The 13,881-nt window shown below is 43.4% G+C and overlaps 1 protein-coding gene across 3 annotated transcripts in view; it reads left to right on the forward strand.

Moving 5' to 3' along the window:
- DOP1B (DOP1 leucine zipper like protein B) overlaps nucleotides 1–13,881 on the forward strand; it is a 103,845-nt gene that overhangs the window by 69,386 nt on the left and 20,578 nt on the right. The window contains exons 19-26 of one of the 3 annotated variants that reach the window (XM_063100697.1): nucleotides 1,568–3,197; nucleotides 3,661–3,772; nucleotides 4,599–4,787; nucleotides 6,662–6,784; nucleotides 8,330–8,494; nucleotides 10,638–10,693; nucleotides 12,521–12,625; nucleotides 12,724–12,790. In XM_063100697.1, the coding sequence (XP_062956767.1) occupies nucleotides 1,568–3,197; nucleotides 3,661–3,772; nucleotides 4,599–4,787; nucleotides 6,662–6,784; nucleotides 8,330–8,494; nucleotides 10,638–10,693; nucleotides 12,521–12,625; nucleotides 12,724–12,790 (2,447 nt within the window). The remainder of the gene's footprint in view (nucleotides 1–1,567; nucleotides 3,198–3,660; nucleotides 3,773–4,598; nucleotides 4,788–6,661; nucleotides 6,785–8,329; nucleotides 8,495–10,637; nucleotides 10,694–12,520; nucleotides 12,626–12,723; nucleotides 12,791–13,881) is intronic. The other 2 variants (XM_063100704.1, XM_063100711.1) reach the window with 2 other exon arrangements.

Raw genomic sequence — 13,881 nt, forward strand, 5'->3', positions numbered from 1 at the left:
GATTAATACTTTATGCATTTTATGAATTAACTTTACTTCCTACAATAGTTGTATTTTATGACTTTGCAGTTTTCTAAGGATGGTTTACAAGCTTTGAGTGCGTTTGTTTAGCTCACTGGGTTGTAAATATTGTTATGTTCGTCTCAGTTTTATCCTATGGTGAAAAGCAGCGCCCCACCTAAATGAGCAGAGATGTGTGAAATGGCTTCCTCTCTGTACAAGGCTCGTGGCCTAAACTTGTAACCCCTAGTTTTCCTTTGGGAGGGAAAGCTGGCTGCCTTCTCAAAGAGGAGACTTTTTATTATTCTACATTATGAGAAAGTAAAACTTAAAGAAGTATAAACTAAGCACCTTCTTAAAGGTTTGGCTACCATTCATGGCAGCTGAATTTTTTAGTATTCGTTTGTCTGTTTTCAGAAGAAAGTTCTAACTCCACAGTTCAGAGGGTTTTTTAAAAGTCTCCCAGCTCTGCCCTGCTGCTTCCTCTAATCTGTCTAATGCCAACTGCAGCACTGGTCTGCTACCTCCTAATATGAGAGAACGTCTTTGTTCTGCTGTTTTCTTTCGGAAGGAACCAGAAATGTACTGCTTACCCCCACTCTACTGCTGTAATCCTGTAGAAATCTATTTCTTAAGTATTACTTTACACTTTAAACAGCTTGATGTCTTATGTCATATTCTTCCTTTTTTCCTGATTTTGCTTAATGTTCATGGCACAGATTTGAAAGCTGCATGTTAAAAATGTTTGGGAATACCAAAGACTCGGCTTTCACTTCTTTTTAAAGAGACTTGAATATTTAAAAACATTGTGTATTTTTCTGATTATAGAAGTACTAACATGCTTATTTTAAAAATTGGAATAATAAGGAAGTAAAAACATAAGAGGAAGTCCTTATAATGCCAGTCGATAGAGCTAGGTACTATTAATGGTCTGGCAGATAGTCTTCCAGACTTTTTCATAGCTGTGTATTATACTCTCCCCTAATTGCGCTCATTCTATATGTACTGTTCTTTGGCTTAACTTTTTCTTTAACTTAATATATCCTGCACGGTGCTGTATGTCAGCACATATAAATGTATCTTTTTAAAACCCGAACAGTAGTTCATTGCATGCCTGTACCTGATGCATCGTCAGCCCCTCTCTGTGGATCTTCAGTTTGCTTCCTAGTTTGTCTTTTACATGTGACATCTCTCAGTGAATACCCTGTTCCTCAGAGCTTTGGAAACCTTCTGCTAACATTTCTGTAGGATACATTTCTTGGAAAGAATTCCTGGACAAAATCATATGTATTTTTTTAAATCGCCTTCCTGAAAAAGTTTTGATACTTAAATTTTCTATGACAACGTAATTAAACTATCCTATGCTTTGAACATTCTAAAAAACCTTTTCCCCCCCTTTGTCTACCTTTTGTCCATAATGTAATCTAGACTCTGGCTGTGTAGTTTCACATGGGAATTTTATTAATATTGATCTTTCTGTCTGGCTTTAAGACAAAGATCACGCTAGAGCTACTTTATCATAACTAACCCTTCTGTCCTAAAGTCATTTGTCATTTGTAATTTTCAGAGGACTTGCATCGTTGGTTTAACAGGAAGAAAAGCTCTTTCAAAGAAGTATGTGGAGGGCCTGAGCTTCGGGAAGGTGGCTCTGAAGAACACCTGCCTCTGAGCCAGTTCACCACGGTTGACCGTGAAGCCATTTGGGCCGAAGTGGAGAAGGAGCCAGAGAAGTGCCCGCCGATAAGCGAGCTGAGCGAGGAGGAGCTGCCCTACTATGTGAACCTTCCAGATAGGACAGCCCATGGCGCCCCAGACAGTAGCGAGCACACCGAGTCTGCAGACACCAGCCCCGGCCACACAGACAGTGAGAATACGTCCTCCTTTTCCTCCCCGTCCCATGACCTGCAGGGGCTGAGCAGTGACGAGAACTGTTGTGCACCCATCCCCATGGGGGGCAGGGCACACCCCAAGCGCTCCGCCCTGCTGGTGGCCTCGCAGTCAGAGAGCTTTAGGTCCAATGCCAAGTTAAGCCTGGTGCGTGTGGACTCAGACAAGACCCAGGCTTCAGAGTCATTTTCCAGTGACGAGGAGGCCGACTTGGAGCTGCAGGCCCTCACCACGTCCAGGCTGCTGAAGCAGCAGAGGGAGAGGCAGGAGTCGATCGAGGCCTTGTTCAAGCACATCCTGCTCTACCTGCAGCCCTACGACTCACGGCGGGTCCTTTATGCCTTCTCGGTGCTGGAGGCCGTGCTCAAAACCAACCCTAAGGAGTTTACTGAGGCCGTGTCCAGGACCAGCATGGACACCAGCTCCACTGCACACCTCAACCTCATCTCCAACCTCCTTGCCCGCCACCAGGAGGCCCTCATTGGCCAGAGCTTCTACGGAAAACTCCAGACTCAGTCCCCCAACGTGTGCCCCCACTCTCTGCTGATCGAGCTCCTCACCTACCTTTGCCTCAGTTTTCTACGCTCCTACTACCCTTGTTATTTAAAGGTCTCCCACCGAGACATACTCGGCAACCGGGACGTACAGGTCAAAAGTGTTGAGGTTTTGATTAGAATAATGACGCAGCTGGTGTCAGTGGCCAAGTCTTCTGATGGGAAGAGCATGGAGTTCATCAATAGCTTACTCCAGAGGTGCAAAGTACAGGAATTTGTGCTGCTCTCACTGTCGGCATCCATGTACACGAGCCAGAAGCGCTATGGGCTGGCCGCGGCTGGCCCGGGAAGGGCCCCACAGGAGGGCATCCTCTTTGAGGAGAGTCTCATCCACCTGGGTCAGGACCAGATCTGGAGTGAGCACCCACTGCAGATTGAGCTGCTCAAGCTCCTGCAGGTGCTGATTGTCCTGGAGCATCACCTCGGTCAGGTCCAAGAGGAGGCCGAAAACCAGCCAGACCTGTCCCGGGAGTGGCAGAGGGCCCTGAACTTCCAGCAGGCCATCAGCGCCACGCAGTATGTGCAGCCCCACCCCCTCACCTCCCAGGGCCTGCTGGTCTCTGCCGTGGTGAGAGGCCTGCAGCCCGCCTATGGATACGGCATGCACCCGGCCTGGGTGAGCTTGGTCACGCATTCCTTGCCATACTTCGGAAAGTCCCTGGGCTGGACAGTGACCCCTTTCATTGTCCAGATTTGCAAAAACTTGGATGAGCTGGTCAAGCAGTATGAAAGCGAATCTTTGAAGCTCTCCATCAGGTATATTGAACTCTTTGAGGCATCATTACTGCTTTAATGACAGTTCTGGTGAAAAATGGCTCTTTTGCCATGGATGCCAGTTGAAGGATAATTTCAACCTCATTAGAAGCTAGTTTATTTAGCAATGTCAAGAGGGTTAACAAGGAACTAAACATTCCAACTCTTTGTTTAATTTCATAGGGCAAGTCAGTTACTCTCCGTTATTTTTGCAAAACAGAAATAAAAACATGAATCATCTTCACAGAGATTCTAAGACCTGAAACCATTTTTCAAAGTGACTCTTTGGAATGTAAAATAGCAGAAAAGATGCCTATTATTACTATAACAATGATATTTCATTATGAGAGCCTCAGTTCAAGATAGTGATATATGTCTGGTTTCTATGTTTATATGTAGGATTAAAAACTTTTATGACCTCATTCTTAAAAGTTCTCAAAACCAGTTTTTTGTTTCTCCACCAAAGCACAACCTCCAAGAGGGAAAACATTTCTCCGGATTATCCACTCACTCTTCTGGAAGGTCTGATGACCATTAGTCATTTTTGTCTTTTGGAACAACCCAACCAAAACAAAAAGGTAAGTTATTTTCTCCTGAGTTTCAAGCAGTTTTCATATATTATTTTGTCTTCATTGGGTTATGACTGTTTCAAATAAGTAATGTAGGGCCGGCCCGTGGCTCACTCGGGAGAGTGCGGTGCTGATAACACCAAGGCCCCGGGTTCGGATCCCATATACGGATGGCCGGTTCGCTCACTGGCTGAGCGTGGTGCTGATGACACCAAGTCAAGGGTTAAGATCCCCTTACCGGTCATCTTTTAAAAATAAAAAAAAAATCAAATAAGTAATGTATCTATGTGATTTATGCAAATGTATGCAAATTGGTGTGTGAGTGATGCAAATGTGTATGCAAATATATGTATGTAAGTGACGCAAACGTGGTTTTGTTCCTACTGGCAATCACAGTGGATTCCTTCGGTCCTTTGCCCATTGCTCCATCAGCAATCATATGGGATAAAGTATAAATCTATTTGATGATTTTAGGCTATATTCATCATTTCCACCTATTTGTTACTCATTGTCATGAAATCTGAGTTGGAAGACATGGTAGCTGTTGGTTGCTCTACCGTGTCTGGGATTAAATCTTAGAATACATCTAATGCTTTGGTTGAGTGATTGATCAGGTCTGTAATTCGGAGCCTCGGACTCACAGCTGTCTCTCTTTGAAATAAAGCTATGGGTTGGAATGTACAGAGAAGCATATTGCTTCCAGACTGCCACATGTGACTTGTTTAGAAGAGAGTCCAACAGCCTGAACTTAATCCCAACAACACTGCTGCCCTCATGGAAAGGAAAATAGTTTCACAGATGCAGCTGAGTCTCATATATTCATTTGAATTTTTAGATCACTGGCGTAGGTGATCCGGCCAACTTGAGAAATGCCAAGAATGCCATTCTGGAAGAGCTGCCTCGAATTGTTAACACCATGGCCCTTCTCTGGAATGTTCTCAGGAAAGAGGAGACTCAAAAGAGACCTGTTGATCTACTTGGAACCACGAAGGGATCCTCTTCTGTTTACTTTAAAACCACCAAAGTGAGATGCCTTTCTCTGTGGTTTTATCATTTACTTTGTCTTGTTTTGTCCCGCCACAAAGGAGTATGTATAGGAATGTATGCATAAATAATCAAACAGACATGCCCAATGAAACCAAATTAGAAGTCAGAATCTCCAGTTTGTTTCTTATGATTAAGTTTCCTATACATGGAACAGAAGAATGTGAGTGATTTTAGCCTATTTTCTTGTTTTTTTCCCTTTGCCTTTTTGTTTTGGTTAAAAATAAAGTCTCTGGATGTTTGAGGCAGGGGTACCTAAAGTCCTCTCCTCAATTTCTAAAGCATTTCTGCTAAGACAGCTCATCTCTTTGTTCTGCTTTTAGTGAAAAATATTTGAAATATAGGCCTGTCAGGGTGGGATGTTGGGGTGCCTTTGAGTTCTTTTTTAAACCAGAAACATGTAACCCAAAACATTAATAGTTCCCTCGGTTTTCAGTCTCTGCCTCCGAAAGCTCGAGGCACATGACTAGGTCTCTGATCATTCATGTTACTGTGTGTGATGGCTCAGAATTATCTGCCACATCTGATGTCAGTTGAGTGCCCCCAAGTGCCAGGAGTGGCCTCAGGGCTTATGCATAGAGCCTGGTAGCCCTGTCATCCTGCATTTAGGTACTACGATGCACAAAAGCTGCTACAGGAACCTGCTTTAAAAAAAGGTTCAGAAAACCCTTCTGCACTCAGCCTCTCTGAGCCTCAGTTTCCTCATCTATAAAATGAGGCTATTGCTAGTATCCTACCTCATGGGCTGATGGAAAGGCTAATTATGCTAATGGATAATGCTTACTGAACATTTAACTCCTGGTCCTCCCTGAAGAACCCCTGGCTGTGGAATGGGGCCCCCAGGTCTCTCTAGAGCAGAAGCCATGGTGCAGTGGAAAGAAGAGCTCCCTCCCAGACTCAGCTGTGTCTTGTATGAAATAAACATGGGCAATGAGGGCACAGTAGGTGCTCAGTAAATCACTTATTCGACAGACATTTATGTGCCTACTGCATGCACCAGGCCCTTTTTGTTGTTTGCATGTGGGCAAGACAGATGAAGTCCCTGCTGTCACAGCAGGGACAGACACTAACTGACAATGTAATAATGATGACAAGTAGTGCTTCAAGGAAATGCAGGTGCTCTGACAGAGTGTGACCAGGCAAGCTGATGACCTGGTCTGGGGGGCCAGGGAAGCAGGGGGTGTTCCTGAGGCAGAGTGGCTGAGCTAAGACCCCAGTTTTAGAGAATTTAACTAGAGTGGGGTATTTCAGGCTGGGAGAGTACAGGATTTATAGAGAAAAGAGCAGGGCATGTTTCAGGAATTGAGAAAAATCCAGGAGTAGCAAGAGGGAGGGTAGTGAGTGAGGTCCAGGGCCATGTTACAGGTTTATTTTAAATTGATTACGTGATAAAATTAGTTAAATAGTACTGATTTCTGAAAATTGAAAAACAACTTCCTTGACTGATTGAGACAAGCAGGCTGTGGGATTTCCAGATAGAAATAGTGCAGACTGAGCTACTGGGTTCCCCTTGTTCACGCGCTTCTACGAAGTATTGCATGGCTTCCTGCAAGACCTTGCCCTACTCACAGCTACCTGAGCATGGTGTTCATCATCTGCCGAGACTCTCTGCAGCTAGCTGTATGTCCTTCCACCCTGGCCACTCACTGTCCCTTCCCTGTGGCATGACATGCACTATCATACATCCAGCCCCTGCAAGGAAGGACTACAATTCCTCCTCCTCCCAGGACCCACTCAGCAAGTAGGCACCTTAGTATGGTCCCTGCTCTCGGTATTTTCAGTAGGTGGTGGTTAATATATGTTACACCATAGCTCTGATGTTACTCTGCAATAATTTTTTTTTCTATTTTCTAGATCATAAGACAGAAAATTTTAGACTTCCTAAACCCCTTGACAGCCCATCTTGGGGTACAGTTAATAGCTGCTGTTGCAGCAGTGTGGAGCAGAAAGAAAGCTCAACGACAGAGTAAGATGAAGGTAAAGTCAAAGAGTTGAAAGAGTAGTTAAACTTATCCTGACAAATACCAAAAAGCATGTGGAATCAAATGTAGCATTGGAGGCTGACATGGGAAACTGGGGAATTAGTTTCCCTGTCATAAATACATGAGATAACGTAGCCGTCTCTCAATTCAACTAGAATTGTATGTTGGGTGGATAGGGAGGAGCCCATCTCTGACTTCTGTTTTCTCATTTTTCTACAAGTATATAATATGTCTTATTTAACCTTTTTTTAATCTAATATGCAAATACATACATTTTAAAGAATAAAAAAAAAAAAAAACACACATGAACTTATGACTTGGTTTAAGAAATAGTTCATTATACTGTCTGTGTAGACTGCTATGGGACCTTCCTTGGTTTTAGTACCATCTTATCACTTTTTTAACTTGTAAAGAGAACACTCATCTGTGACATAAAGAAGGTTGGGATCACCAGTCCTGGTCCTGTGCCATAGATGGCCTCAGTCTGCATCTCATGCCTTCTTCATCCATCGACTGGCTCACCGTGAAGCCCTCTGGTGCTTGGTTTACCAATTTCTACAAAACCAACACATTTGTCATCCTCATTCCCTCTCTGGATCATCCAGTTCCTACCTCGAGTCTTCCTCAGAGGAGTCTGCTGCTCCTTCTGGACACTCCCTCAGTATCCAACCTCCGTGGCCAGCCTCGGCTCCTGTGTTGTGTGGAGGAGTGAGTGGCTGGTGCCTAGGCCACGCTTCTTAGCACCTGCGGGGTCCTACCTGGGCTATAAACCTGATGCTAGTTGGCTTTCTTCCAAGAGCCTCTGACCACTTTATACAGATTTCTGTTATCAAAAAAGTGCCTCCCATACCAGGGCTTTCCTGCCAAGGCCAAGTAATGTCAACGTGAATTATCTGTTTTTCTTCCTGTCCTTGTGTTTTTGGTTCCATCTTGATGCCAACCTGTTTCCTTCAAATTAAGTACAGTTGTCCCACCAGATCCATGGGTTCCGTATGCAAGATTCAATCAACCGCAGATCTAAAATTTTTTTAAAAAGCACAACAGTACAACAGTAAAATATAATACATAAAAAATACAGTATAACAACTATTTTCATAACATTTACATTGTATTGGTTATTAAAATCAATGTAGAGATGATTTTAAGTATGCAGGAGGATGTGTAGGTTATATGCAAATACTGCACTATTTTATATCAGGGACTTGAGCATCCACAGATCTTGGTATCCCAGGGAGATCTTGGAACCAATTCCCCACAGATACTTAGGGACAACTGTATTTCTGTTTCTAAAACGCTTTCTAAATTCAAACAGGGAATGTTATTGTGCCATCACCAACTGCACCATTTATTCCTGATTTCTATCAGATCCTGAATACATTATCACTGTTAAATGCTTAACTCAGTGTTCCCACCAAGGGAGTTCTTTACCCAGTTCAATAGGAAATATTTGTTTCAATAATTAAAATAAGTTTTTCTTCAGTGGCAACTAGTTTAGGACACTTTTTCTGCATCATTCTTATTTTTATTTTCTCTCCTTAAGCTCTCAAGGATTATTTTTTCCCGGCAGATTGTCCCGGTGGCCAGCACCTCCCAGCTCACCCTTGTTGACCTGGTTTGTGCGCTTAGCACTCTGCAGACTGACGCCGTGCTGCACCTGGTGAAGGAGGTGGCAAAGAGGCCACCACAAGTCAGAGCGGGGGATGAGGTGAGGAGCCTACCAAAGGGAACCTGCAGGTGAACGGGTGGCGTTCCTCCTAACTCTACTGCTTATAAATTGCGTTTGGGGGACCAAGGGGTATATAGGTAGCAGGAGCAAGTAGGAATTGTTGGGCTTGTAAAAGGGAGGGGTTATTACTGTGCTGTTGGGGAGACCTATTAGGCTTCAGCATTCCTTTTTTTGTTGTTTTTTTTAAAAGATGACCAGTAAGGGGATCTTAACCCTTGACTTGGTGTTGTCAGCACCATACTCACCCACTGAGCTAACCAGCCACCCCTATATGGGATCCAAACCCGTGGCCTTGGTGTTATCAGCACCGCACTCTCCTGAGTGAGCCACAGGCTGACCCTTCAGCATTCCTTTTTGAAGGTGGGAACTGTTTGAGATCAGAGATTGTCTCTCACCCTCGTGTCTGCTGCAGTGTACATGCCTGGTACATGGGTCTTAACATGTGTGCACCAAATGGAATAAGAGGAAATGGCACCTGCCTCAAAGAACTTGCAGCCTAAAAGGTGTCAAAGAAAAAGCCAGGATCTAGTTAAAGGTGGTAAAGACAGATGTGATTCAGTAACTAACTACTGCAGTGGGGGAAAGTGCTGAGCTCAGTTCCGATTTGCGCAGAGAGGACTGAGGGAGGGTAAGGGAGTAGGGAGGGGCAGTGAGCAGTAGCTCGAGGAGTTGAGGAAAGTGAAAAATCACAAAAAAGCAGGCAGGGAGGTCTGTCGGTCCATGTGATTAGGCCATTTGCTAACTGTGCTTATCAAAGTTAGGCTCCTGCCCTCCCACAGAGACTGGGAGACAGAGGCCACATCTTTCTTGATGATTCTACTTCAAAGGGATGGTTCCCAGGTCCTTGAGAAACACATTCCTAAGTTGTAGGAGACACACATCTCAGAGGGAGTATTTGTAATTGTCAGTATTTTTTTTCAGTAAATGCTCTAAGAAGGGGAGGTCAGGGGCCTATATCATCAGACGTTGGCAGAAACAAACAGTAAATTCTTTTGGCAACCTTGGTCTTTCTTGGGCAGGCACTGTAAGGGGGCTGGGGTCCTCATCATAGGGACATGGCCTTGTGCTGCTACAAACCATACTAGCATTTGCTCAACTCTCTTAATGTGGAGTGGATGAAATCATTTGCACTGAAAGTTGCTTATAGGCCACAATCAAGGTCCACGTCTGCCACTGGCCTTGTTGCTGGTGAAGCACAAACGAGCAGTCCTGAAGACACCTCTGCACCAGCTTTTTATTACATATAGACAGCAGGTATTTTTAGGTTTTGTTACTTCAGATTACTTGAATTTCTACAAATATTTGCAACTTCAGGCTTGTCCTGGGCTAAAAAGGAACTAGATTTTATCTGACTAAGTGGTTTTTGGCAGTTCAACTAACAAGACTTTATTTTATGGTTAGTTTAGTTAATTAACACAATTTCTACAAGTAGCTTTTCTTAAGCAAGGCGGGGGAAAAATGTGTGTTTTGGAACCAGTTTCTAAGTAGTTACAGCCACTTGGGATTTAGGGAAGTTGTCTGGGCTCAGTTTATGGGAATCTTTTTTTTTTTTTTAAACATGACCAGTAAGGGGATCTTAACCCTTGGCTTGATGTTGTCAGCACCATGCTCACCCAGTGAGCTAACCGGCCATCCCTATATAGGAACCCGTGGCCTTGGTGTTATCAGCACCACACTCTCCTGAGTGAGCCACAGGCCGGCCCCTATTTTATGGGAATCTTTTAAGCTAAGAATTAGAATTTTTTCATGTCTTTTTTCTGTAGCTAATCACATACATTCATTAGGGTCAACATTGCCCCTAACTTTCTGTTTGGAGAGGTTTAGTTATATGCCATCTTTTCCTTGAATACTTGTTGACAGCCTGTAATGCAAAGTAGGTAGACATTATGGGAAATCACTATAGAAGTGCTAAGAGGAGTACAAATTATTTGGGACTTCATGGGATACAGTTGTTTTTGTCATACCTGAGGGATACAATCATGTCTGCTGTTACATCTAGAATATTTTTTTGGCTAGAAAGCTTTGCTTTATTAAGATATAATACATTTCACTTTGTATTTGAATTCTTTTTTAGCCTTATTTCCTACCAATTTGTAGTAATTGGTTTTGCTTTCATTTTCAGAAATTGCCCCTAGTGGATATTCCTGTGTTGCAGTTTTGCTATGCTTTTATCCAAAGGTAATATAGTCCCTTCAAAAACATTACTGAATTACAGATGCTATTGCAGTGACCGTAGAGAAAATCTCTGGTTTTTATCCTTAACTATGGGAGAGCAGCCTTAGTTCAGAAAATGTCTTAAAAGGTGTTTTATTTTCTTCCTGAGGCGTGGGAATACCCTGATGATCAGGCAGTTGGAAAGCAGAGGGCAAAACAGCATATCTGACTAACCTGTTTCTTCTTTTATTACAATTTATGCTAGCTAAATTTTGGAATTCTGGCAAGCACTTAGGGTTTGCCAGAGTCTAATCTGACATTTTAAAATCCATGTGGTGTATATTGAACACTTTATGTCAGCAAATCTTTATGTGAGGCCTGTTAAACTTTAACAGACTCAAATTTACATTAAATTGATACCAAAACACACACACACACAGGAAAGGGTTAAAGACGTCTTAGAAAAAGGAGAAATGATGATTTTTGGTGATGTTCTCAGTTTCCCCCCATGTTTTATGCTGGGTGGTTTCTGCTTTGGTTTACTGAGCTTAATATCTGTGTTAAGCAGTCTTAGCTAAAGGAGGTGTCGAAGGGGATTCCTTGGGATTTTCTGCATGAATGAAAAGGAAGCTTTACTGGGCCTCTTTCAGATCTTGTAATGCCAGCATCCCAGGCGCAGCTCCCAGACCCCTCACCTGTGCAGGGCCTTCTCTGATGCAATAAATGAAGGTGAAGGGGGTACAGACCACTTCTCAGGGAGGCCTCCACATCCTTACAGATCCATCAGGAGTTTCACAATAAACAGTTCTGAGAACCAGGTACGGTCTCCTTGGTTCACACAGTCCACATTCTAGTTATTCCTACTCACCACATTCTGAAATTGCAGGAAGGTAAATCGAGGGTCATAATCCAAGGAGTCCCTGGGTCTAGGGTTGAATTCAGACAAGTTATTACCCATTCACCCACAGCATCACTGTAGTTCTCCTTATGACAGCTAATGTGTATTGTGATACTAGCGAATGTTTACTGCAGCAGTCTAAGTGATATCTGAACTTTCCCAGCAGCTGTAGGTTAGTTTCTGTCATCCTCCTTTTGCAGATAAGTAACTGTCAAGGTTATATAGGAGGTAGTAAGCTGGAGGACCAAGACTTGGCCCCGGGACCCTCTGATTGCAGTTAGGCTTCAGTATACTGTGCTGCCTCGCCTTGTAGCAGTAATCTCAGAATCCTTCTCTTTCCCCAAGAAGCTTGGCCTGAGAGCTGCTAAGGGGGAAGATCCATTTCATTGGGGTTTCCAGTCTCCTTAATTAAAGCTTTGCAACCTTGTAATAGATGATCCTCTGTTACCAGCAATGTCGGGAAGCAGAATATTAGAGCTAGAAAGGCCCAAGCAATCAAAGTAGATCATCTAGTTTAAGGCTTTTATTTATACATGAGGAAACCAGGAGCATCTCCCCTGTTGGCAGCAGGATTTCAGGCCTTAAACTCTAAGTGCTTGCCAGAATTCCAAAATTTAGCTAGCGTATATTATAATAAAAACAGGTCAGATATGCTGTTTTGCCCTCTGCTTTCCAACTACCTGGATCTAAAGCATGCTTATAAATAAATGTTGTATCTTGGGCCGAGCCCGTGGTGCACTTGGTAGAGTGCTGCGCTGGCAGCGCGGCGACGCTCCCGCCGCGGGTTCGGATCCTATATAGGACTGACCGGTGCACTCACTGGCTGAGTGCCGGTCACGAAAAAAAAAAATAATAAAAAAATATAAATAAATAAATATAAATAAATAAATAAATAAATGTTGTATCTTGACTTGTTCATGGTTGGGTATTTTTTCCTGTTTTTCTTTAAATAGGCTACCAATACCAACTTTGCAAGAGAACTTTCCTTCGTTGTTGGGAGTATTGAAGGAATCTGTCCAGTTGAATCTAGCTCCACCTGGGTATTTTCTGCTTCTCAGGTACTATGTCACTGCATTCACATTCACATACTGTTTTCTATTGGAACGTATTTTATTTCTGCAGCACTTTTGATCTGAAGCTGATTATCTCTCAACAGCATGCTGAATGACTTTGTGACAAGAACTCCCAACCTGGAAAGCAAGAAGGATCAAAAAGACCTGCAGGTCTGTATGAAAAGTTTAGCAAAATGTTATTACTCCAGCAGTGCTGTCCGTCTTTAGGTGATATCATTGTAGATAATAAACACTGGGCAGAATCCAATCTTAGCCTTGCATTTGTCCTCAAGTCTAACCTCCACCATTACTGTCAGAGGTTCAGACAGACTTGCAGACAGTGTTTTCTGATGAATGCTTGCGCAGTCTACTGTGGAATTTATGGGATACCCAGTGCATACGGGTGGATGTGGAGCTCACTCTGAAACATACTTGGAATAATAAATCTAACTCTGTACATGATTTTTTTCCTTAGACCCTTTATTTTCTCCTGTTATAGAAGCAATATGCTCATATGAAATCTTGAAAATATTGAAAAATAAAGGTAAAACTCACCCATGGGGAATGGAAAAACTTCTCAGAATAGAATGCCAACTATAATACAGAAGTCATGATGGAGTTAGAAAATCACTGTTTTGTAACCTTTATGAACATAAAGCGGCTTTTTGCCACAGGCTTCATTTTCAACTGGATGTATGTTTTATGGCTTTGGCAATATTGTTGCTAATCATTGTGATTCCTGGCATTTGTGAAAGGTGCATGCTGAAACAGTCTCGCTTCCCAAATTCTGAACCACGATAGTGTTGTTTTAGAAAACCACCATAGTGCTGTATTAGAAAATTGACTTGTAGAGAAGGCACTTCATTATAATGCAGACACTGCCCCCCACCCCCCCACCCCCCACACCCCCACCCCCCATCCACCCACCCCACACCCCCACCCCCCACCCCCCACACCCCCCACCCCGCACTTGGGCCACACCTGCCTAAATTAACCTTGCATGCCCTCCCTCCCTCCTTTTATGGCTTGTTACCATAAAAGAGGCCTGTTGTGGCCTCTTTAATCTGTCTTGGCAGAGCTTTGGCCAAGGCATTACCTCAATTGTTGCCCCAGTGCACCTCTTCCCTGCTCCTTTTGATTGTGGGGGCAGGGGGCATGTGTTTCCACCCCATAACACCACAGCCTCCCCAACACTAACACCTTCCTACTGTTGAGTCAGCCCTGTACTTCTTCCCCAATTGAGGATGTAGAAAAAAACTGAA

The sequence above is a fragment of the Cynocephalus volans genome, chromosome 1 (genome assembly GCF_027409185.1).
Source record: "Cynocephalus volans isolate mCynVol1 chromosome 1, mCynVol1.pri, whole genome shotgun sequence".
NCBI lineage: Eukaryota > Metazoa > Chordata > Mammalia > Dermoptera > Cynocephalidae > Cynocephalus > Cynocephalus volans.